The sequence below is a fragment of the Pleurodeles waltl genome, chromosome 2_2 (assembly GCF_031143425.1).
Source record: "Pleurodeles waltl isolate 20211129_DDA chromosome 2_2, aPleWal1.hap1.20221129, whole genome shotgun sequence".
Classification (NCBI taxonomy): domain Eukaryota; kingdom Metazoa; phylum Chordata; class Amphibia; order Caudata; family Salamandridae; genus Pleurodeles; species Pleurodeles waltl.
In genome coordinates this window covers 884,820,771-884,846,749 of record NC_090439.1, presented here as the reverse complement: position 1 = coordinate 884,846,749, position 25,979 = coordinate 884,820,771, and the positions used below count along the sequence as shown (strand labels likewise).

The window sequence follows — 25,979 nt, the reverse complement described above, 5'->3', positions numbered from 1 at the left end:
CCAAATTCACTAAGTGTTTGGGTGCAGTGTGCATGTCGAACATCAGAGGCCATCTTCTGGGGAAACACAGGACCATACCCAGACTTTGAGTTAAAGTGCACATGGTAGTGTTATCCATTATTACATAGAACTTGTGAGTAAACTTGAAGGGGCTCAAACCTAACAAAAACAGATTACCCATTTGAGGATCATGGCCAACAGAATCTAATTTCCCAGGCGCCAGTCCAAGATGTATGGCTCACCGCACCTAAACTGATTCTCATTGTGATATTAGCGCTGTACTCAATGTTCTTCAGGGATCAGAGTACTGCCTCTGAGAGACTGAATCGAATCATTCTTCACTGCGACGTTTAAACAACAGCAAACCCTGTCCATATATAGCCTGTAGTCTAAGACCACTAAGGTACCTTTATTTTAAGTGTGTGAATTGTGGATGACGTTGCAAGTGTTTTGCTGTTGATAGGATACAGATTAGATTAATGCTGCACATTGTGAACCAAGTAGGTAATCTCGATGATCAAAACTTCAGATTAAATATGCTGTGTTTTTTATGCTCTTTGCCAAATGTAGGTTCATGTTCTATGAACCAATCTTTGACCACAAACCTTTCGATGGCCCCTCATTAGCTACCAAAATTATATGTACTAGAACTTCATTTTACGAAAACACAGTTTTTTTAAACTGTATTGTACGCATTGCCAGATTTCTGATTATTTTCAACACATTGGTTATTTTTTTTTAAGTTATCATTTATCCTTTGTTCTTTTCAAGTATATGTAATCCTGCCTTTCAGTTTCCTACTGGATGGACCTGTGCCTGGGGTTGAATGCCCATAGAAATCTAAGTGACATATTTATTTGTTTATTTATTTATTTCTTTTAAGGGGGTAAAAAAAGTGCTTACATATCGCTTGAAGGCCATTTCAGAGCACCATGAGGGCAGTGAAAAACATAAATGAATAACAAGGAATTTCAATTCAGGAGGGAAGGGGAAGCAAGAGGGAATGACCCTGACGGATAAACATTAGGGGTGGGCAGCAAGCTCCACTCTGCTGGCGGTTCTAATGGAGTTTTTGGCACTTCATGCTCCCCTTGGAGTGCGGAGTTTGCCCCAAAATTCCGTTAGCCTCGCCAGCGGAGTGGAGTTCACCACGTGCACACTGTAGCCCAGTAATGGGCCACACAGCGCAGACAGTCTAGGCTTGAGCTGCATAGCCCATAACTGGCTGCAGTGCGCATTCTCGGCCTGGCCGACATTGGTGGGGCAGCATGGAGATGCTACTGGCAACATCTCCGATCCGCCAGCCCTTCCTCTGCCAGCAGCCCGGGCCAGGCTCGGAACCAGGGGCAGAGGGAGACAGAGAGCCAGGCAGTATTAACGGGGACCCTAGAGTCGACCTAGACCCAGGCAAGACCCTTGTTTCCCTTTCTCTTCTTTGTGCACACGGCTGGTGCAGGCAGGTGCATAAGAGGCCTGAAACGGCCCTGGCCTGAATTCACTGCCTACTGGCCTGAATTCAGGCTAGGGACAAAGGCAGCAAAAGCTGCTGTTTTAGTCCTCTTGAGCTCTGGCCTGCCCAGGCCTCTTGTGTACCGGCCTACCCCATGTGCAATGTACACCAGTTAAGCCAGTGCACAAGAGGCCTGAAACTGCAACTTTCACTGCCTATGGCAGTGAAAGTGGAATTCCGCAGAGTGGAACACCGTGAACTCCTCCTAGGCCTAGTAAACATTGGCTTAAGAAAAGAAGGATTGATTCAGCCCAATTTCTTTAGGCTGGCTGAACAGTGGGAATCAAGGCATAAGAGAAATATGTAATTTTAACAGGTGACTGTGGAACTGGGTATAGATTGAAAACATCATTAAACAAGGCGGTTTTAAGGTCTTTCCTTTATTACTGACAATCCCCTTGATTTTTCAATGCCGATGGAAGGTCATTCCAAACACCTGGATCCAGGAATTTTAGTCTTTTGCCTTCAAAGCGTAGCCTTCTGGCCATGTGTTGAATAAGCTAGGATGTGTAGCTGATGTTAGAGGTCATGCGTTCAGCATTATTGGTATCATTGGTGTATCACTTTTACCATGCTATGTTAGCTATTAGAATGTTCTAAGGAATTAAAATGTCTACAAAGATCGATACTCATTTCAACTCTTAGGTAGACATGACCATGTTAGTAATGCCATGAAAGCATTCTATTGGTGTCTAATGGAATCCAGGACCAAATGTAAAACACCAGAATGATGCATAAAGCAAAGCCAAGGCTCTGGTTACCTTCAGAAACTGGCACACCACTATCCAGAAAAGAAAATTTAGGTCAGCCGTTTGCCATCCAATCTAATAATGTTCAATCACAAGATTAAAGCATGGTAGACAACAGTGTCATACTGGCCTATAGGGCAATCAGGTACTGCTCGATGGGCTGTTCTGGCAAGTCAGTGTGTGGGGCGGTATTTTGGCTGTTCGTGGGCCAGTTTTACAGCTTGCTGGGCTGGTTTATACTGATGATTTCCTGGATATTAAAACAAATAGTGCCTGCAGCAATCTCAAATACATCCAGTCTTCCATAACGTGAAAAACAGCGTGCATTATCAAGTTCAAAACTACCCCAATTTGCAAATGTGGGCCACTTTTTTAAGCTTTCTAATTTACTTATGGGGCCACTTTTATTTTGGTGCCTGGGCCAAATTTTAGTTCCAGTACAACCCTGGTGCATCATTGTTAGCAGTCTAAGGCCCAAGCATTTGGAACAGCATTAATCATCAGCTCCAAACTGAAGCTAACTAGTTCAGTTGAGAAAACTTGTAAAAAAGCAAGGGCCCACATTTATACTTTTTAGCGCTGCATTTGCAGAATTTTTTTTACACAAAAGCAGCGCAAACTTGCAAAATACAATTGCATTTTGTAAGTTTGCACCGTTTTTGCATCAAAAAGCGGCGCAAATGCAGTGCTAAAAAAGTATAAATATTGGCCTCGGTACTTAAGGCCAGATTTACAAGGCCCTAGCGCCTCCGTGCGCCACACTAGCCACATTCATTTTATGCTACTGTGGCTAAAGGAGGCAATTTTTGCTGCACCATATGTACAATGCATTGCGCCACTTTGCGACCCCTTGTGCCACATTATGCCCGCGTTAGGCATAATGTATGCAAGGAGGGGATTCCGACGCTAGGAGGCCTGCAAAAATGCTGCAGTGAAATCTACAAGATTTCACTGCTCCATTTTTGGTGTAATTTTTAATGCCTGCTCAGAGCAGGTGTTAAAATGACGTACCGATGTTAAGCTATGGGTCCCATTGCACTTTTCTCCGTTAGCATCAAAACATTTGACGCTAGTGGAGCAAAGCGCCACGAAAGCGTCAAAAATTCTGATGCTATTGGCCTAAAGACTGCCATTGTGTACAGTATTATAAATACGGTGCACACATGGTGTCATTAGCTAGGGCATGGGAGATGCAAGCAAACTGCTGCATCAGTATTGATGCGCCAGATTCTTGTGAATCTGGCACTAAGATTGATAATCCACTATGTATTAACTACTTCAACAGGAACGACTGAAGACTGCCCGAACTAAACCCAGCCTATGATGAAAGCTTTATTCGAACCACCTTTACTCATCTCTGATTTATTATGTTGCTTTTTTTCCTCCAAGTGCTCTGAAGTCACGAAGCCAACATGCAGCACAATATAAAACTCCTCATGAGTAGATATGAATATGAGGCATATTTCTAAACACTATTCATGAACTTTAGATTACAGTTAAAAGGGCACCAGGTGTTATCAGATGCTGTGGCCCTTATCATATCCTGAAAAACGTCTTCCAGCAGTGGAGAAGATGCATTTTCTGCAAGATCTAAAAAGGCCTCCCGCTACGGTGAATGTATGGATGGCATGTACAGAGAAATTAAACAAGGATGGCTGGATTTGATATGTCATATGCTTATTTTCAGTCCAATTTTAAAAGATGGTCTGTAGGACATTATAGGAAGGGACTGGCATGCCTTCTGTCATAGCGCTAGGGCCATTGTTCTAGTTAACATACCCTGAGCGCTACCGTCCTGAGTTTTAGTCCCAAAGCCAATCAGAAGTGAATTTTCTGATCCACTAAGAATTGTGATGGTTTAAAGGCAGGACGGTCTCTGACGTAACCCATATTAAAATAAGATAGTATTAAAAAGGAAGTGTATGTAAAGCTGAAGAACTCTTATGATGCACATATCAAGCCTGTGCAAGAGTTTTTGCTGAGTGGCGGTGGGTCTAACATTGTCTCTACTTGTCCTTATGATCTGTGCTTCTACATTCATAAACAAAACGGACAAACGTTACTCTCTATTCACTATTTAGCAAAGAGGGAAATTACTACACTTTTCCAAAAGCCAGGCTGTCACAAAAAAACTGTAATTTGCCAGTGTCACCTGTTGCCAGGATAAAAAGTACTGGCTTTGCCAAGGTGTAATGTGTTGAATACAAGCAGATTTATAGACTACAAGAGACCTTGTGTCAGATTCCCTTCATGAAACGAATATTAAGTGCATGTCATCAACAAATATATCCATACGTGACAACTATGTATGGACTTTACAGAAGGGAAGTGATGGCTCACCATGCTGATCCGCCCTTCCCCTCGGTCCCCACAGCCCTGGAAGAAATAGCATGCCACACTGAGGCCTAACCATCCTCCACCTCCCCTGCCGCTGGTGGATCCGCACAGAACCGCAGGCGACTGTGGGTTTCCGCTGTTCTAAGCAGCTGCACAACGTCATTGCCACTGCCAAGCACAGTACGTATTACTCTTTCTCTTGCTCTCATGAAAAGTGAACGTTTCACCCATTGGATGCTTGGTAAGAGAAGGCCAGAATGAGGTGGGATAAGGGCCAGATGATTATTTTTTGTCAAATATGTGCAAAGGGTAAGCAACAGGGAAAGCCAGAGGGAGGTGGGGCGGGGGGGACTGCCAGACAACAGGCGTCTTTAAAATACACATGAAGGAGGATGGAGGTTGAAGGAGATTGGGGTAGTAGGATACAAAGTATATTTAAAGTTTTTTCAGTGGAAGGAGCGAGGAAGCTATGAAGGATGTGGGTGGAGGTGCTAAGATGTTAGGGGTGAATTTCTATAATTAAAGTGGGGGTGGGGGAATAGGACCTGGGAATACATTCAAGTCCATATTTTTTGAGGGAGTGCCATATTTTGTATGGGTTTCGCATGAACTATACCCCCTTTCATAACTGGGCCATGGCATTAGCTTGGAGAGGGCCAAGTGAGAAGGCGGATCTATCCCAATTAAGAATTATAGAAGGGCTGGCCTCAACAAAGAACAGTATTATACCTCTGGGTTGCATGTGACCACATGGCCAACTCAAACTTTTTTTTAGTTTGTTAATGTCTGTTTTAATAGAAAACATTCTTTGAAAAATCAGCATAAAATCCCATTGATGCCTACTTAAGTGCGGTATATGCCGCCGCTATTTTTAATTAAAATATTATTAATATTTGACTGCAAATTCACTTGGAACATAATAATAACATAATAATGAGATTGATCTTCTAACTGTTTTGTATAGACCATATTAAAGAAACACAAACTTGTGTTGCCAGTCCTTTGATAAAATATTCCTGCGTTTCTTAAACCATAGGGATCCTGTTTTGCACCCAATGAGAGAGAAACAACGCGGAATAGCTCTTGCATCACCTACGCCTGTTTGACAAAGGGAGACCAGTGATTAGGTGCTTAGGTATTTAGGAACTCAGTTCTTAAAAACACAATTTGCTACAGTCATTGCCCTGGTGTGAGGAGGCAATATAGCAGGAACACTGACTGAACTCCTTCACATCTAAAAACAGACAGGGAGGTGAGCAGAACATAAAGGAGGCGATGACAGCGCACAGCTACATCCCTGTGCTAATAATAGTATTGACCTTAAAGTTACTTTTTACCAATGGTTATCATACCTGCCAATCGCCTTTGTCTGGAGCTCATAGGTTAGAAGTGGGTTATTAACTAGTATTAGCACATGGATTGGAATGTTAGGAAATGGACAACAATAAGAATGCTCTCTTCGCTAGCTAGAACTATCATTACAGCTCTACTCAGGGAGCATCCCATGGCTGCCAGCTACCAGTCTGTCCCTCCGGTGTGCTCTGGCTGAATGGTGCCCAAAGCCCTTTCTTCCAAAGCCTCACTCACCTCCATTTTACATCCAAACAGGGCGCACGGCGGGAGCTGGAGCTGGAACTCACCACCAGGTCTTGAAAGATGACTCCTTAGCCTCGCAAATCTCAGTTTCTCTGCTTTTCTGGCTTTTTTTCTTTTTTTACTAAAGCTCAGATCTAGTTGGGCTCCACCTCCCCTTTCTCTCACTGGGGGTGAATGTGAACCTGAGCGCCACAGGCCAGTAGGAAAATCAAAATAAGTATAGCAGTTAGATTTGTTCCTTACTTTTATGTGGTTGTTTGAGCATTCTCCTCATTGAGACAAGGGGAAGAGAAGACCAACACTGGAACATGAGTTTCAATAAAAACAGAACCAAATGATTGGAAGTGTCTTCGAATCCCCCTAGACAAAGAAGCAGAGGATCACCACAGGACCGAGGAGCTACTTTTTGAGGAGCTCCTTGTGAGTTATGGCTCCTGAGCCCTAGAGCTCCTTTTATTGAAGAGGGAGGTGTTAATACCCTTATTGCCCACACATCCATTCAATAACTTATATTAAATACTCTCCCACAGTGTGCCCCTTATTTTAAGGTTGAAGCCCAAAATTGTTTGGAGGGTAATTAACAGCCATTATTGCCTGCGAGTGAGGGCAATAATGCTTAATTATTGGTCCGTTCTGGAGTTAAAAATGCTATATTGCACAACGTGGCAGTCTAAATATTTTTTTTTTAATTAATCCTCTCCCAACATAGTCACCATGCACATGAGTAGAAAGGTATAAAAAGTGAAAGAGATATCTCTCTTCTCATTACACAGGTGGAGAATCTGTTACCACTACCCTTCTATTCCCCGACCCAGACATTTGTAGTCAGTACAAATTCAGTCAAGCTATCTTACTTGATGATTTGCACTGAAAAATCAGTTTCTCCCTTTGACAGCCAAAGCATTTCAGCTGAGATTTAGCCAGTAAGATGTCAAAACTGGTGACACGTGTTCATACTTAACAAGTTCTCACAATATAACACTATTTTGTCAAAGCTACCTTACCTCTTGTCTTGATCCTCTTGAACATCATTCACTTTGTTGCCATAGAGCAGCTTTTTTTCTCGAGGCACCTAAGAAAACCATCAGGAGATAAAAAGGAATATGTTGGAAAAAGAGAGGACTTAGGTCTTGGCCAGGCATGATAACACATTGTTCTGCAGACCACTGCACTCTTATTAAAAAATACAATACAGGTCAACTGCTTTTTTGGTAAATGGGTTGGATTTATGGTAAGCTCAGACACACTTTTTAATGCCACAATGCAACTGGCATATCTGGCCATCATTGTTTTTAATATTTGTGCTAATATTGTCACTTTCGATGTGTGGTATATGCTATTGATAAAGCACTGGTGGGAACTGGCCTTGAATTTCGTCATAGACCCCAAAGATCACACTTTCACACTACTGACACAGTAAAGATGACGTAGAAGAGGGCTAAACATATGTGTGCTCACTGTGTATGGAGAACACACTGAGACACGACCAAACATCTGGTGAGAAGTAGACACTTTAGCTGTGTGTTTGGGACATAAGACTAAAACACTGTCAATGGAAAAATAACTGGGGCATGTGGTCAAGATGTGAGTCTGGAAAGAGGTAGGAAATATGCAAGGTATATCCATAGAGAACATGGAGGATCCATGTTTGTGGTGGGAGCAATTATAGAAAGCTCTCGTGTGTATGCATATTATGAGGCCAGGAAGCACATTCCACCTGTTGTAAGCTACTATACAACAAACTAGGAAAGCCTGATGGGACTTGTAAATTATTTCAAAATCTTTCATACCCCTAATGCACTAGATACGTTTTAATAGTTATGAAGGTTTACAAAAACTGGGTCCAACTCAGCTCTGAACTCGAGAAAGGCTTGGGGTTTATGCTTTGCTGGAGTTTCCTACAAGTTATTTCTGAAAGGGATATTATTCTTATTGTTAACCAGCAAGCCTGACTAAGTCTGTAAGGGTTATCAGTAAGTGTGGCAGGAGAGGCAGAACTATGTAGCAGAAAAAAATGATTGTATTGCACAAGAAAGGGCACATCAGAGACATAAATGGCTTTGTTGTGCAAAGCAGGGCAAACTGAATCCTCTTGGTTACACGACTTTCCCTGAAATCTATGTTCACTTAATTTTCTAGAGAGGCCTCAAGGGAGAACATATAGTGCCATAGGTGATCACTTGTGGTAGGATCTTGGAAGATAGAGAAGGCGGCTTCATGTAAAAATAAACACCCACTGAAGACTGAAACCAGAATGACCTTTGCAACAGAAATATGAAATGAAAGATTAACTACTCAGAGAAGTTCAACTACGCCTTTCAGCTTTGATATTTCTATTTCCCTGTCGTAGATGGCTAAACTCCGAGTGGGAGATAACACGGAGTACCAGAACCAGAACTCAGAGTCTTTCAGGGCTTTATTCACAGTGGTGAAGTCAAAAGAGTCTATGGAGGACCACTATTGCTCCAGGAAAGTACCAGCGGGAAAAGGAACACCAAGACTCAGGAGGACACTGCTGTCAGAAAGTCAGGCTGGAGGTAATGCTTACTGTTAATTCTGGCCTATGTGCAAGGAAGCAACAATTTCACCTGAGCTGAGTGCCTTTCAGGGAAGCTAATGACTGCATTCAGGCTGCGTGTGTGCAGAGGATGTACTGTACACGCCAGAGCACTTACAGTAATCAACGATTTCCAGCAGGCCACAACCACTTGCGGTGCTAGAGAGACGGCGGACATCTTGGATCTTTCAAGTGAAACTTTTTTTGTGGTTCATGGCGTCATTGCTGGGTGATCTCACTACAATGTTCCTGAGGCCTACACTTCATGACAAATATATATTAGATTTATAGTATCAAGACCCATAGCTTTCCACAGGATTATCCTATGAACATTTTGGGTTACAATTAAGTATCCTGAATATGTAAAAAACAATGTTTTAACTATTCCTTGCACATTTGTGTTAAGTCCTAAAGACTGTGTTAAAGTTATCTGCACTCTTAAGACTGGGGTTGTGTGCTCTTCTAAAAAAGTCTAAGTGAAGGAACAGGTCAGATCCTTCAGAGGACAACTGCATTTATGTGTATCTTCACGAAAGTTGTGTACAAAGTCCTAGGTTTCCAGCCTCGGTATAAACTGTGAAGAGTAGGGAACAACATGATATTAATTGTATTCCTTGTTTTGCTGTTCTTCAGAAGCCAAAGAGAAACTATACTCATATGCCACAAAAGAGTGTATAGTGACAAAGCTTGAGATAATTGTCCTAAGCAAAGGTAAAGGTGTCAGTGTATATGTACTTTTTGTGCTATTTATCTTTCCATATGTTCAGGTTTCAGGAATTCCTTGGTAGGTATCAAAGCACAGAGTGTGAGTTATCGTCAAATAGGCTTCACAAGTGACACCTCTATTCATTTTACCTCAGTCTGTGCAGGTACCACCCATGACAGACAGGGGTCGCTACACTGCGCATGGATCAAACGTTCCCCACGCACTCTTCACCAATTGTGTGATGCTCGGGAGGGGGGCTGGTTACGTTTATACACACAGAAGAAACAAACGCGTACCAGCTCATTCAACAGACTGATACGTGGTGATGTCAGTCGTGTCTACCTTGTAGTAGTCGTAGAGCAGGCCCAGGGCCGCCGCGCTGTCTTCGTCGCCGTTGATGCTCATCATGGCCTTGGTCGCAGCTGTGAGGGGGTTTTCCAAGTATGACTTCCAGGCCTCATCTTCGCTGGTGTACACTCTCCTGTTGTTGAACGGGGTGTCATTCGGTACCAGGACCACAAGCCTTTTACCGCTGCAACAACAGAGAGCAGGGTTGATTTTTCCATTCTTTGCATGCACTTCATAAAATAAACGTCTCCGTTTATTTTCTAAAATTGTGCCAATGTTCTGCATATTCATAACGTAAGCAGCTTCTTAGAAGTGAACACGTTATCTGTGAAAGTTCACTAGTGCTGAGGCATGCTCTTCGAACGTAAGATATACTTTCTGTTCATATTTAGACTATCTTTTTCATTGTAGACATGGTTTGCTCTAATATTCTTGAATTATATCCTATAAACGTTTAACATCTATGCATAGAAAGAGTCAGGGCATTAACTGACTACTAAAAACTATAACAAATAACTGCTTTCGTTAGTAAAATTATTTAAATAATGATCCAAAATGAATTAAATTAATCATAATTGTCTGCAATATTAATGTAAAAAGTAGCAGTTCATTTTTGCTGTACTAATGGCACAATATGAAATAGAATTAAAGTATTAATACAGCAAAACAAGAAATCTGTCTATAGCTCAACGAGCTCCCCACAACACACGTAGGCGCTCAGATATAAGAGGCGTAAAAGCCCTACTAGTCTATTGTCAGCCTTAAATGAGTTGTAGAATTATTATCAAATGCATCACTGTGGCTATTCTGAAGTGGATTTGCATTAGCTTGCGCCGCATATTGAAGTTCATACATCTGTCCTTTTGAAAACCTCAGATCGTTTGACAGTTTGTACTTTTTGGTACATTTTTATGGGCGAGCGCAAAGCGCTCCGTCCATTCTGTAATCTCTCTTTGGGCTTCAAACCACGCCCATGCCACGTCAGTCACTTACACTGGTTCATGGGCTTGCCTTTTAAAATCCGCTTGCTTTCATTTGTGAAAGGCATGCATACGTCATGCCTTTTCCGGTGTTTAGCCAGTGCTTAATTTGTAAATAAAAACGTGCCGTGCCCAAAGCCCTCCTCTTAAACACGCGGCTGCTGCATTTAAAAGTGCGAGCACAGAATACTAAGGCAGCGTAATCCTGAAGCCATCTCGGGCCTCTTTAATCCATTCACAGCCACTCCCTGCCCCTTCAGCTCACTCTGGCAGCTTTCTACTTTCTCCCTTTGTGATGCTTTTTCGTTTTTCTCTTCCTCCGTCTTTCCCATCTGTGTCTTTTGCTCGCAGTAAATGCTTGAACCAGAAGTATAAGCGCCGGCCCTCAAAAATAAGTGCTGGTGCTTAGCACCGGAAACAATTAACACAAATTAATCACTGTGTTTAGCCCACCTACACAGCACCGGTAAACTACTAGAAACATACGAGGCTCGATGTTTTCAGCCTGGGGTCCGGACTACTTCATCTGTTTATTTTCCGAGCAGCGCGATCGCGCTGCATTTTACATAGTGCGATCGCGCTGCGTGTTTTTTTTAGCTTTACAGTGCTAATAGCTCTAACTCGAACAAATGCGAGACCTGTTGCTTTGAAAATGCTTGTTCTCTATTCTCATATGTTTGGATTTCGGGGACACACCTCCACTGTGCAGCAGCCTCACTGGCATTTTGAATGAGGAGACATACATGGAATGTACTGCACATTTTTGGCGTGGCTTCTAGGAACAATAGCCAGTTCTGCTCAGCACTGTGTCATTTTAAATTCACAATGGTAACAGCACTCCAATGTTACAAAGTGTGTCTTTGACCAGACAGCACACAAACAATACATATATCTCCCTGATGCTTGTTTCCATATGAATTACTGGCCCTTCTTTGATTACCCTACATTTTTGGTGCACACGCACACATCATCCCAATTCCTCCCTCCAGGTTGGTGCTATGTAGCTGCCTATATGTTTTATTCTGTATTACAATTATACTTTGCACGCCCGTCTCACACATATCCACACCACACTGCCAGGCAGTGCATCCCATAACAAGTTAACAGCACCTTGGTGGCCATCCAGCACATTACAAATACACTTGCACTTAAACTGAAAATAGCACCCTTCTAACCGCCCATCCTACACACGGACGTCATTTAGGGGTCGCCATGGTTCGCAGCTGCGACCCCCAGCTTGCCCCTCGCGACTCATAGCACTGCCTCTCCGACCCCTGGCTCAGAGGTGGCAAAATCAGTGTTAGGAACCCGGGGGCAGCTCGTCCTTATGGAGGTTACGTGGAGCTCCATTTCCTTGTTTTCAGTCTTTTTAATTGCACTAATAGTGAATAATATATTATTCACTATTAGTGTAATAAAAGTGGAGTACAGTTAGCTGGCATATGACCTTCCTTGGTAGCTGAGGTAAGTAAAAAACACTTTTAAATGTATGTAGGTTGCGTGCTTACGGGTGAGAGTGTGTTTATGTAAAAGAGAGTGTGTGTATGACTGAATGTGTGTTTATGTAAGCATGTGTGGGTAAACGAAAGTAAAGATGAAATGGCGTGTGATGTCACGTCCGCTACCACTGGCATTTTGGTGAACTGACGTCCTTGATCCTACATAGTGTAACTTGGGCTCCAGGTGTGTGTAAGTACTTTACCACCCCAATTAGGAGTACTAAGAACTGTACAAATTCTACAATGCAATACAACATGAAGCCAGTCAACTATGTTGGAAATCTTCTCTCTCCCTATACATTTCTGATTTTTATATATTTATTCTTGATTTTCCCTTTTAACCTCAAGTTCACAAAATATCCCTTTCACTTGCAGAGTTCCCCTGTCTCCTGATCCCTTCAGTCTTCACATGGAGCCACTTTGTGCTCTACTCACAGATAAATCATTGAGATTCACCAGTATAGAGATGATATACAACTCTACTTGAAAGTCTCCTCGGTTTCAGGCACTAAGGGGGTCATTCTGACCCTGGCGGTCTTGGACCGCCAGGGCAAGAATGACGGAAGCACCGCCAACAGGCTGGCGGTGCTTCATTCCCTATTCTGACCGCGGCGGTAAAGCCGCGGTCGCACAGCCGGGGCCAGCGGTTTCCCGCCGATTTTCCCCCGGAGGTGATAATCCACCAGGGCAGCGCTGCAAGCAGCGCTGCCCTGGGGATTATGACCCCCTTACCGCCAGCCTGTTTCTGGCGTTTTACACCGCCAGGAAGAGGCTGGCGGTAAGGGGTCTCCTGGGGCCCCTGGGGGCCCCTGCACTGCCCATGCCAATGGCATGGGCAGTGCAGGGGCCCCCTAACAGGGCCCCGGCCTGCTTTTCACTGTCTGCATGGCAGACAGTGAAAAGCGCGACGGGTGCAACTGCACCCGTCGCACGGCCGCAACACCGCCGGCTCCATTAGGAGCCGGCTCCTGTGTTGCGGCCTCATTCCCGCTGGGCCGGCGGGCGCAAACATGATTAGCGCCCGCCGGCCCAGCGGGAATGTTGGAATGGGGGCCGCGTTATTGCGGCCGCATGGCGGTTCCCGCCTGGCGGGCGGCGGTAGCTGCCCACCAAGGTTGGAATCACACCCTAAGTGTCTCAATCACTGCTTGCATATCATTGCACATCATAGCACATTCAGTAAATAAAAATTCACAAAATCATACATTGTGAAGAAAATTCTGCTAAGGCTAAGAGTTCACCTCAACAGACTATATGGGGAGAGACTGTACCACTCATCAGAGAGAGCTGCCTCTGGAACTCATACTTCCACCCAGAGGTGCATGGCTGCAGACTGGCGAGCACTGATATGGAACTGGGCACTCGGACAGAAAGCAGCCTGCAGAGAATGCTGGTGTCTTGATCATTCATGTTCAGCTCAGAGCAATCAAACTCTTATGATTACTGTGCCTTGATGTTTATTTATACACTAAGCATGTCTCCACCAGAATGCCACCTCTTCACTGTCAGTGCAAACACTAAGTAGCACTTGGTCTGTAGTACACAATCACATGTACTACTAAACTGGGACAGCCAGTTAGTCAAGTGCTCTGTTTATGATGTGTCCTTGATCAATAAAGGACATTTTAAAAAAAAGGTAATCTTGCGTTAATAGTGGTTGATAAGTTAGTGCAATGAACTGGCCCAACATGGTCAGCAGCTCTAAACACATAATATGACTGAACATGCATTGATGGGCAACTGTGGATGCAAACTTCAGTGAGAGTCAGTGCTGGCCGTGCAAGCACTGGGATTTCTTGGTGCCCAAGTGGAGCTCCTTGGGCGTCTACTTTCATATTGTCACTGCCTTTAGTCCAATATGCCATGCAATTAAAGAGGTATGATAGATAGTTGTAAATACTGAAGCCCACTGAGCCATTTGCTGCTAATGCAATACTGACCACTGACCACACTGATGCTCTTCAGCCGGAGGTATGATTTTGTTGCAGCTTCTTGACCATCGTGAAAGGGACAGGTCTCAAGTGTCTTTGAACTGCAATTTAAGCACTAGACAGCTGCTTCTTAATGGGTACACCTTCTGCACATGCCTTTGACTATCTTCACATGACTGGAGACAGAGGAGGTGCACAAACATTTTATTGAACCCCTCTGTTGCCTTCCATATGGTTTGCCACCAATCTACTGGTTGAACATCTCACAGCCATCTATAAGCAATGTCCTGCTCCACAATGGTTGACATCTTTTTTACAGGAATAGAGCCAAGCTGTTACCATCACATCTTACTATTCTAATGTAGGGAGCTGGCTTCTGGTTGCAGTACCCACCCCCCGCTTTAAGCTTGTTTTTTAGAGGCAACTTCGACTGAAGTGCACTGATTTCCTCCTAACCAGGTCCCCAGTGCCAGTGTTGCTTCCCTAAAACAAAGACACCTGGTCACTTGATCCCCAAATGACCAGGCCCTTCAGCCCCCTATAAGTCCCTAGTAAATGGTAGCCCTGGTACCTAGGACATGAGTATTGAGGAGGGCTCCTCAAAGGTGCCATACCCCCACCCCTGCATGCAATATATGTAAGTCACCCTCTAGCAGGCCTTACAGCACTAAGGCAGGGTGCATTATATCACATCAGGGCATGTATGCATGAGCAGATATGCCCCCGCTATGCTTCTGCCGATTCTAGACATAGTAAGTACACAGGAAAGCCACTTTACATGCATGTGCTGGGCATGGGTCACTATGAGTTCCCCAGCTACATGATGGCTTCACTGAACCCTGGGATGTTTAGTATCAAACATCTCAGAATAATAAACCGTCACTAATTCCAGTGATGAATATATTAAGAAAAGCACCCAGAGGGCACCTTAGAGGTGCCTCCTGGAAACCTACCAGCTACCAGTGTGTGAACTGACTGGTCCTGATCAGTACAGCTACCGCAGACATGTTTCTGGACCCCCACAGTGAGAGTCAATACTCCCAAGGCCCAGAGACAAAGGTTTACACTGGGCAAAGGTGATGCCTCCTCTCCCAGGCAGGATGGACCTTCCAGGGCGGGGAGCTTCAAAGGCCTTGACGCCATTGTAATGCGATGAGGTCTCCCCAGATGGTGCAGATGACCAATCCCCCTGTCCTGACCCCACTTTTGGCAGCAGCACAGGCAGGACAATTAGTTAAATTAGGAGAACTGCTCACATCATGCCAGTCCCACCTCTAAGGTGGACGAGCTGAGGTAGACATTACTTTTTAAATTCCTCCATCTTGTTTTGAAGGAATTTGGCCACTAGGGTTAGGGTTATGCCCACTACCCAGTGGAAGTGGTCATAAGAAGGGTGCAGTCACCCTGAAGGTGGTCAGCACATTGGCTACAACCTGGCACTCCATGTAATGCCCCTAATTTGGATGGCTCCCCTGAACCCTAGAACTCAGATTTCTGATGACCTGAAAAGAACTGGAAGCTACAGAGTCACATCAGCAGGGAGTACTGTAGACACCAACTGACTTGGCCCCAGCCCTACCGGCCTGTCCACAGCCCTTGACAATACTGCTCCAATATTTGACTGATCCTGCATCCCAGCGAGCTCCAAAGCTTTGGGAGGATTTCCTGCCTTTGGCAAAGATCATGGTCTCCCGAAAACAGCAGAACTGTTCAAGGAGAAACTAACTTTAAAAGAGAAGAACTCTGCCCTGAGGAACCGCAAAACTGCCTCTGGACCAACCTTTGCATCTGACATCCACAACAGGAGTCCAAGTGGCCTACCAGTCCTGCAAAGGTTCCCCAGTGATTCTGAGTCTGAGTCCACCATGGGCTGATCCCTGCAGAACTCTGCCTCAATGACTGCAGCCTCAAATCGAAGACTCCCCCTGACCACAGCTATTCCCAATGCCAAAGGATGCCACTGCACCAGGAGCCCCTGGGTCTTGGGGAGCTGGACCATCGTGTCGCTAAGTCCCCTAGCATCAGAACTTACCTCGGAAGCTGTGGGTTTTCTTCGTTCAGACTCCTGCCTGAGCCTGTAGCCTTTTTCCAAAACTGATCTCCCCCATGGACTCTTACTGTGTTGCCACTCAGCACGCAGCCGCCCGTGTGCAGCTGAGGGTTTAAGTTAGGTGCTGCCTTGTGGCCCCCATGCTTACCTCACCCCCAGGAGATCGACCCCTAATGTCACTTTACTCACCTGTGAGCAGTGCATCTTCGGTTACTCCCAGTCTCCATTGGGTAACATTGGGCGCCCAGCACTGCGTTGGCACTCTGCACCTGACCGCCCTCATGCCGCTCAGGGTGTAAGTTTGATACTGCCTTGTAGCCAACCTTGTGCGTACCTCAACCCAAGAAGATAGACCCCTGACACTGCTTTAGTCACCCTTCAGGATCACATCTTCATTCACCCCCCCAGTCTCTATTGGTTAACAATGGGCACCCGACTAGGAATTCGACCTCTGCACCCAGCCGCCCCTGTGCCGCTGTGGGTGCCCTACTGATAATGATTTGAACCTTGCCTGTTGTTGACCTAAAATCCCGAAGACTGGATTTGTAAGTTGTGTACTTACCTGCAAAACTTCATTCTTGTTTTCCTCCTATCGGTTAACATTGCTGAACTGAAAAATTGCACTGTATTGATTTTTAAAACTGCAATGTATTTATCTTTTTAAAACTGCTTACCTTACAACAAAGTTCTTTGGTTCAAAGCATATATAAAAGCAAATATATATATTTTTTTAATTGGTCTCGGATTTTTTCACTGAGTGTGTGTCGGTGAGTTCAACAAATGACTAACATGACTCCTTGAAAAGCCTAACTGCTCACCCACACTACCAAAAAATGGAGCATTATTCCTAACTACTTTTGCCTCTGCAATACCAATTGGGGATCCACTGGAGACTCTGCATATTGTACTTCATTTTAGTGCACTATAAAGAGAGCCAGCTTTCTACATCTAGCTTTCTACATCTAACGTTAAATGGCTTGAAGGTGGCAGGCCCAGGGTTTCTAAAATTTAAGTCAGGAATACGTGTTTGGCTTTCTTTTCTGTATTCCTATATACAGACTAATCAGATGCTGTCCTGCCAGGTCACTGAGCCACGTTTAAGAGCTGCATGAGCGCAGTTGAATGCTTAGATGCATTACAGTTCCGTTCCAATGAAACAGAGGTTGTTTGGGTCGAAAAACATTATAATTCTGAGTCTAATTCCGTGTGGCCCAGCTCCTTAGGCACTACTCCTGCCCCGTCACATCCATCAAAATTCTTGGTTTTATCAGACGTAGACATATCTAGAACTTGAAGGAGGGGAGGGGGCCAGCAACAAGAAGAATGTAACAGAAGAAGCCTGACAGCCAGCTCATTAGCAAAGAGAGTGAATGATAGACTTAACATGCGCGGGCAACACTTTGAGTATAAACCCTAAGCTAGAATAGCGAGAGGCAGTAATTCCAAGAAGAAAGAAGAAAAACATGAACCAGATTCTGGGAATCAAGGACAGCATTACAAGTGAGACGCCCCACTAATTGCCTTTTTGAGAAGTCGACTCACAGCTTCTACTGGAAAGCAACATGCAGAAAAAATCCTTAGCACGCCTGAGGGAATAGCATTGCACAGCAAAACCACTTGAGCTACAAATGTCTATTCCCCTTAGAAATAGTTGTGTTGTGGTTACCATTGCAACTGGGTATCTGATCAATAGCATGGCCGACATAACAGAAACCATGACGAACTCCATGTCACTTTCTGAACAAAATGGAATAGGTGTTTCATGGTTGTATCAGAAGTCGGCACACTGACTTTAGAGGCCGAGATACATGATCTTCCTTTCTGGCCGATGAGACACATGCAATAAGGTTCTGGGCAAGTCAGAGGATATGTAAATTATAGAGAGCATTATAATAGCCTGCTGGGCAAACATGGTAGAACTGGGATAGATGGGTGGCCGTCATTCCATGCCATGTCAGCCAGAAGTACCTTTGCTACAAGGCATCAACAATGCACAGGAATGCCTTTGGGATGTTGGTGACCTCCTAGTACCAACTGTCCACATGTACGGGATGTCACCTTTCAAGAGCATTCACTTGTTTTGGCTGGTAGCCAAAGCATGAGACACACTGTGATGAATATTGACATTTTTCCAATTTGATCACTGGTAATCTATAACTGTCTGATGCATTCATTACATGTATGCTGGATTTGTGGCTATAGAGGAGGACAGACAACTGAAGGCATGTTTTTTTATCATACAGTTTTTTGTAAGGTTCACAAACCTAAGAGTAACAGGGTCAGTCAGGACTACAGAACAAGTAGCACATTGCATTATTAACGTAATTTGCAATCATTTAATGATTTCTAATGAAAATGTTATGGACAATCTCAATGACGTTGCAATCAATATAAATATATGACTCCCTGTATAAGTAGGCGTGGCTCATTCTTGTCAGTGTACTTCTTACAGGGTCTTTCAATGTATAGTGGGGTACGGGGATACTAATTCTGGCACGTATACTTCCAGCAACAAAACCCCATTGGTGCATCTTGCTGTTACTTCTCCCAGTTAGAAGGTTAGTTATGAGTTCAGTTCCAGAATTGATTGTTGGACTCTGGATTTTTTCTTTAAAAACGAATTCTTTATTCTCAATTATATGATCCAATCAACCAATAAACATCTTGATCAAACGCCAAATGGCCAACATGTGTTTCAAAGTAATCCTCTTTGTTAAGGATGTAAAAATTGAAGTATCAGGCAGAAGGATAAAACATAGTGCCATCACACTGTCTGTCAGCTGCTGTATACAGCTGAGAATTAATTGTCTTGGTACCCAGGCAATGGAACGGAAAGGTAAATCAGAACTGTTTATTTATATGACACTTTAGCCTTGTACCTGATAGTCCCGTGAATTGGAATAGTTTTTACACAGGGGGAGGGGTGAAATCCTTGTTATGCATGTGTATAATATGTGTAAAATTTTGCTATTTGTGTATAGTGTTTACATATATTATTTATTATTTCAGACTTTTCATTGCCAATTACTCAGCTTTGCTTTAGCCCCTGCAAGTTTCTCACTGTATTCCCTTCTCCCCACTATGCAGAAGGAGTGCAACAGGGGGCAAACAGGGGATAAGGGGATAGCCCCACTTAAAAAAAGGAAATAGAAAAACATATAACTTTATAAAACAGTTGTACGTGAAGCCCAACTCAAGCAGAAACCACAATTTAGGTCAGGCTGAAGTTTTAAGCAAACCCTAAATTAACCTATTAATCTTTGCTTAACCCCCTGGAATCTTGGCGCAAAAGCAGTCAGGCTTAGCTTGGAGGCAATATGTAAAGTAGTTATGCAGCAATTCAAACAGTAATAAATACAAAATACAACATATGAAAAATCCTACACCAATTTAGAAAAATTGAGTAAACTTTAATAAATTGAGATCAAAACAACAAATATCCAAACAGTAGAGACAGAGATATGCAATTTTAAAGGTTTAAGTTGCAATAGTACCTAGAAGCACAAAGTGCCAACTGTGGTTATCTGGTCAGGCCAGATTGGGACACCGTCACAAGTTCAGTAGAACCAGAGATATGCAATTTTAGAGGTTTAAGTGGCAATAGCGCCTAGAAGCACAAAGTGCCAACTGTGGTTATCTGGCCACGCCAGATTGGGACACAGACACAAGTTCAGGCTGACTGTGATGGAACTAGATACAGGGACAAAGGTAGGCCAGCTGAACAAAGTACCTTTAAACTGGTTTGTGGAGTGCTGCAAGATCCTGCGTCGAAGATGCATCATGCAGGGCGCCATTCTGAAGAAGCTGTGAGGCTGCGATGTGAAGTCCTGCAATGTTGAAGAGGCCGTCAATGAGAGGCTTACTATGCGGAGTCCTGCATCAAGGCAGTGTCACACATCAGCAGTTCTGATGAAGCTGCAGGGCTGTGATGCACAGTCCTGCATCAAAGATGCCTAGCACAGCAATGGTTTTGAGGAATCTGTGAATTAAGATGCGAGGCCCTGCATTGGGGATGTGTTGTGTAGCAGTGGCTCTGATGTGGCTGTGAGGAGTTGAGTCATGCTATGTTGATTTTGCTCACTGGATCACCACTGGGTTGGCAGAGCACCGTCAGGCCCACTCCAAGGGTGGGAAGCGACTACTTGGGGGGTAGGACTCACAGCAGATAGAGTCCAGGTGCTTAGTTCAAGGTGGTTGGAGCCTTTTCTGTTCCCGAGGCTCTGATCAGGAGGCCAGCCAACTAGCCCTTGGAGTCACTCTGGTAGTCCTAGGTTCAAGATGCCGGTCCAGTCCTTTCACTCAAGCAGCAAGGCAGCAGGGTAGCAGAGCAATAGAGTAGCAGTCCTTCTTGAAGAGAAGCACAGCAGTCGTTCTGAGTCTTCCACAGGTCCAGAGGTGTACTGAAGAATTGGGTCTGAGGGTCCAATATTTATACCTTGTGCCCACTTTGAAGCAGAATACATTTCAGAGGCTTCCACTCCCAGACGTGCTTGGAATTTCATGCCTCCATGCCCTGGCCCCAGTGTGTCAGGGGTCACAAAAGACTAGTGTAAAGTCCTCTGTGAGTGTACTGAGGCAGAGGCTTTGTGATATGCAAATGTGGTAGGTGACAGCTCCTCTCTTTCATCAAGTGAGAGATGGCCCATCCTTCCAACACCTATCCCTGTCTCACTGTCTGGGAGCAATACACAAAAACCAACTGCCAGCTACACCTAGTCATGTGACCCAGGATACAGGCTACAGGCACCAAAGGGTTTGGATGAGAAAATGCCAACTTTCTAAAAGTGGCATTTTCAGAATTGTGTTTTTATAACCAATTTCAACATTAAAGAGAGGTTTAGACACCAAACTTGATATTCCCATCTGCTCCCTATTAAAAGTTACAACTTATTAAATATAACAAGGAAACCCAATGCTAGCCTATGGGAGAGGTAGGCCTCACAGTAGTGAAAAATGAATATAGATTTTTTTTACCACCAGAACAACATGTGTATTAAAAATGAAGATTAGACCTGACAAGAGGTTTATCTTGCCATGTCGAAATGGCAGTTTAGAACTGCGCACAAAGGCTGCAATGGCAGCCTGAGACATGTTTTAAAAGGTTACTTAAATTGGTGGTACAGTAAGTAGCTTTTAATTTACAGGCTCTGGGTATATGTAGTGTCACTTTACTATGGACTTACAAGTAAATTGACTGTGCCAATTAGGCACGTCAAGCCAATTTCAACATGTTGAAAGGAGTGCAGTGGTAAAGTGTGCAGAGTCCTAAAGCGAGGCAAAACAAAGTCAGCAAAACAGGAGGATGGAAGACAAAAGTTGGCGACAAACTACACCAAGGATGTCATATCCAAGAACAGGTCACAAGGGAGAGAGGCTACAAAAGCCAAATGATGTGTCAGTTCCTGAAATTGGCCCGCCTCCTTGCCCCCTGGGAAAAGTTTCCAACTGTCTTTCACTAAAGAGTTCTAGGAAAGGAAAGCACTACCAAAAAGAAGAAAATCAGGTGTGTGAGAGAGGTGAAGGGAGAAGTTTACAAAAAATAATAAAATGAAAAGATATTGCACCATGGCAAACTCACCGGTGATCTAAGTGTAAGTCCTCGAACAGGCAATAATGCACCAATAACCCACATTATTTACCATTCCAGTGTCAAATTTCACATGTGTATTGTTTGATCCTGTGGTTCACTTTAAGTTGTATCTGCTATAGATAGTGGGAGGAAACATCCATGGTTTGTACCTCACTTTCAATCTAGTTTTGGGCCCAATTGAGTTTGCACCAACCACCTGATAAGAAATCCTATCTTAGTTTGGTCCTTTGTGTTTTTAGCAGTATGTGCCTTAGATCGTTGCAGTACTATGATGATGATAGGTCATATACCTGGATGACTGGGACCAGGTCCTGACATTTTGGACTTTGTTTTTATCAAAGAGTGGAGCTTGCTCATGGTGATGTTTATGACTGGATATATTTGAGCAGAGGAGTTATTGAGATAAGTTGTTGAAGACAATTCATAGATTATTTTTCTATGTGAAATTCTAATGAGCTACGTAACCATTCTTTCATATACATAAGCATCTGCAGCGTGAGTAACCAAACTGTTATGGTAAACTCTGTCCTGCCTGTTCAGGGAAGGGCTGTGCTAAATAAATCGTTCCAATAAAAGGACAGAAAAGCCTACTCCCTCACTGTAAAATCATATGTTAAGTGGACAGTTCTATATTTGCAAGGGCTTGATGCATGTGAACAGGACTAAAACAGACCACAGTGAGGCATTAATTTGAAGCAGATGATAAAATACAAAAAACAATATAAAACAATATAGAGTTTACTATATGCAACTAACAAGAAAAAACGCCCAGAAAAAGTCAGAAATGTTTCGTCAGTACAGGCTCTCCTATGTTTATAGTACATTTTGGACCTTTAGGAATGCTCAAAGAATTGTTGGTGTGTTCATGAGAATTTGTAAAATTTGCATACAACTCATTTATGTAACTATTGCCTATACAGAAATGTAACAGGTGTATACTTACACATGCAGGAAAAAGGATGAACAATCAGCTTGCTAATAAACCTAAGGGCTATGGATAGTGTCCATATCCCTGACTGCTGGCTCCTAGACCATCCCATGTAGACCTCACTCTAGTTTGTTTGACTCATAAGTGGACTCTATTTGAAAATACATTGAAAGGGTTGGCAAAGAGTTAGGTAGCTATCACTATCAACCAGAGCCCCCTCCCAATTTGGAATTTAGGGAAATTTGACGATGAGATTTGGGCTGTTTGAAAGAAAGTCTCTCATATTTGCTGAGATCACTGTGTTATCAGAAAGTGTGGGTTAGATTGAGGAAAAAGTACGATAGGGATACGTAAGGCTTACAAAATTGCATAGGTCTTTCCCTGTTTAGTGCCAACCCTGCGCCCACCAAATTGTTAGCAATTTTGAATTTTGATGATTTTCCTGATCCTTCAACCAATAAGAACTGTTCTCCCAATGGCAAGAATCCCTGTTAAACTGAACTATTCAAGTTCCCAACATGCACACAGTAATAGTGGGACAAGTGGAGTGCTCTATTTTCTTTTGTTTTCTACCTCTCTTTGTTGAAGCGCCAAGAGGCAATGAAGCCTGAATAGTCTGATGCCAATGGAGTCCAGCGATTACAGGGTAACAAGACACTGCAGTGGATACTCCAAGTAGCAATGAGCCTGTTTGCCATTAGCCCTGTATCGTTGCTTATTTGCAGGAATCAAAGTCAAGAAAAACTCAGTAAATTTCATTTAGTATTTCAGAAGACAGACCCATCAAAAGAATGGAATGGAATGGAATGAAATGAAATGTCTTGATCAATGTGTAGAAGATCCAACCTTTGCAGCATCTGCCAACACGTCAGCAGTGCTGGAGCTTTTCAAATACAAACAGAGCTCTCCATCAAAATCTCATTCAAGTCCTATAAATCTATATCTGGGCAGGCTCGAAGTGAGTGCCCTTGTCCAACCTCCTTGAATAGGTATCATCTTTTGTTTTCAGACACTGAGCATTTGAACTATTGCTTCCAGACCACTAGTACAACTAGCCACTCCAGAAGACAGATCAGGCACACATAGGTCTATGTATATATATTCAGAAAGTGCTACATCAGAAATGAAATATAATGCACATTATGTGGGGCCCTCTTACTCTGAGTCACTACTATTATTATGAGACATCCAAGTTGAGCAACACGCCACAACTGCACACACAGATAGGGGAAGGAGGTTTGGAGATGGGTTGTTAGTCATTGTTATTTGGAATGTCCGTTTAGTTATTTTATTTTTATTACTGCTTGAAGCTGCTTCCTCTCAGCAACACATACATTGTCTGTACTGTTGTAACATGAACAGGATGGAAGAGCTGGGAAACAAATATTGGTGCCAATAACTCACAAAAGATCATCACTTGACTTCTACCAGATGAGCACCTGGATTTTGTTGTGGAAAGGAGGGTATGGGGCAGGAGATGGACCCTAGTGTACAGGTATCCAGGGGCCTTTGATCCACAGTCATATATATGTTGTACAACTTCCTTCCTATGAGGTGAGGAGATCGCACTAAAACATTGTGTGAATTGTACTACGTTTCTATAAAATGCAATAAAGATGCTAAAAAAAAACTATACATTTATGTGGAGCACTATCCTGCCTGCAGAAAAAAGAAAACATTAGTAAATTCTACTAAAGAAAAATTGCATAGTAATCTTGGTGACCTTGTGTAGGAAGTTGGCTCTGTATAAACTATCTCAAAGTGAGAGATAGTGTGCACAGGGTCCAGGGGTTCCACTTAAAGGTTGATAGTGCCAATATTAGATAATACTAATGCTCTATTTGTGGTAGTGTGGTTGAGCAGTAGGCTTAGCAGAGGGTAGTGTTAAGCATTTGTTGTATACACACAGGCAATAAATGAGAACACACACTCAAAGACTTCACTCCAGGCCAATAGGTTTTTATATAGAAAAATATTATTTTCTTAATTTATTTTAGAACCAAAAGATTCAGAATTCAAGTAAGTACATAAATTGTAAGGTACTTGGCATAGGTAAATATGGAACTTTTAATTAAAACAGTAATGTACACAGTTTTGTCAAAAATGTCAATAAGCTATTTTAAAAGTGGACACTGCAAAAATCAACAGTTACTGGGGGAGGTAAGTATAAGTTAGTTGATAAGGTAAGTAAAACACTTACAAGTTCAGTCTCCGAGGCATAGGCAGCCCACTGTTGGGGGTTCAAGTCAACCCCAAACACCCAGCACCAGCAACACAGGGCCGGTCAGATGCAGAGGACAAAGGAGGGCCCAGATAACATAGGTGCCTATGGAGAACAGGGGTGCTCCGGTTCCAGTCTGCTAGCAGGTGAGTACCTACGTCCTCGGGGAGCAGACCAGGGGTTTTTTGTAGAGCACTGGGGTGGTCACAAACAGGCACACAAAATACACCCTCAGCGGCACAGGGGTGGCTAGGTGCAGTGTGCAAACTAGGTGTCGGGTTTTAGATAGAAATCAATGGAGGGACCCAGGGGTCACTCTGGTGATGCAGGCAGGGCCCAGGGGGGGCTTCTCGGGCCAGCCACAGACTGGGCAACAATGAGGGATGTCTGCTGGTCACTCCTGCACCAGTAGTTGGTTTCTGTCGGGCCTGGGGGCTGCGGGTGGAGTGCTTCTTCCAGGCGTTGGGTTCTTTGTCACCGGGCATTCGCGGTCAGGGGGAGCCTCTGGATTCTCTCGCAGGCGTCGCCGTGGGGGTGCAGGGAGATCATCTCAGGGTGTCCACGTCTTGGGAGTTGCCTGGGGGTCCTCCCTGCAGTGTTGGTTACTCTGGACACGAGCAGGGGGCGTCGGTTGCATTGTGTTGGGGACTCACGCTTCTGGAGTGAGGCTGGAGTCCCTTTAAAGATGGTTTATTCTTTGTAGATTAGACACAGCCACTGTCCACTGGAGTTTCTTGGTCCTTTGAGTTGCAGGGCAGTCTTCTGAGTCGGCAGAGGTCACTGGTCCCGCTGGATGCATCGCTGTTGCAGGTTCTTTGAGTCTGGAGACAGACCGGTAGGGCTGGGGCCAAGTCAGTTGTTGTCTCCGTCGCTTCTACGGGGCTTTCAGGTCAGCAGTCCTTCTTCTTGTTTCAGGTTGTCAGGAATCTGATTTCCTGGGTTCAGGGTCGCCCCTAAATACTAAATTTAGTGGTCTG

General features: G+C 43.8%; 1 protein-coding gene across 1 annotated transcript in view; it reads right to left on the bottom strand.

The window, feature by feature from the left end:
* Positions 1-25,979, bottom strand: part of GRHL2 (grainyhead like transcription factor 2) — a 494,191-nt gene that overhangs the window by 314,540 nt on the left and 153,672 nt on the right. The window contains exons 2-3 of the mRNA XM_069220568.1: positions 9,798-9,987; positions 7,197-7,264 (exon numbers count right to left, since the gene is read on the bottom strand). Coding sequence (XP_069076669.1) covers positions 7,197-7,264; positions 9,798-9,987 — 258 coding nt within the window. The remainder of the gene's footprint in view (positions 1-7,196; positions 7,265-9,797; positions 9,988-25,979) is intronic.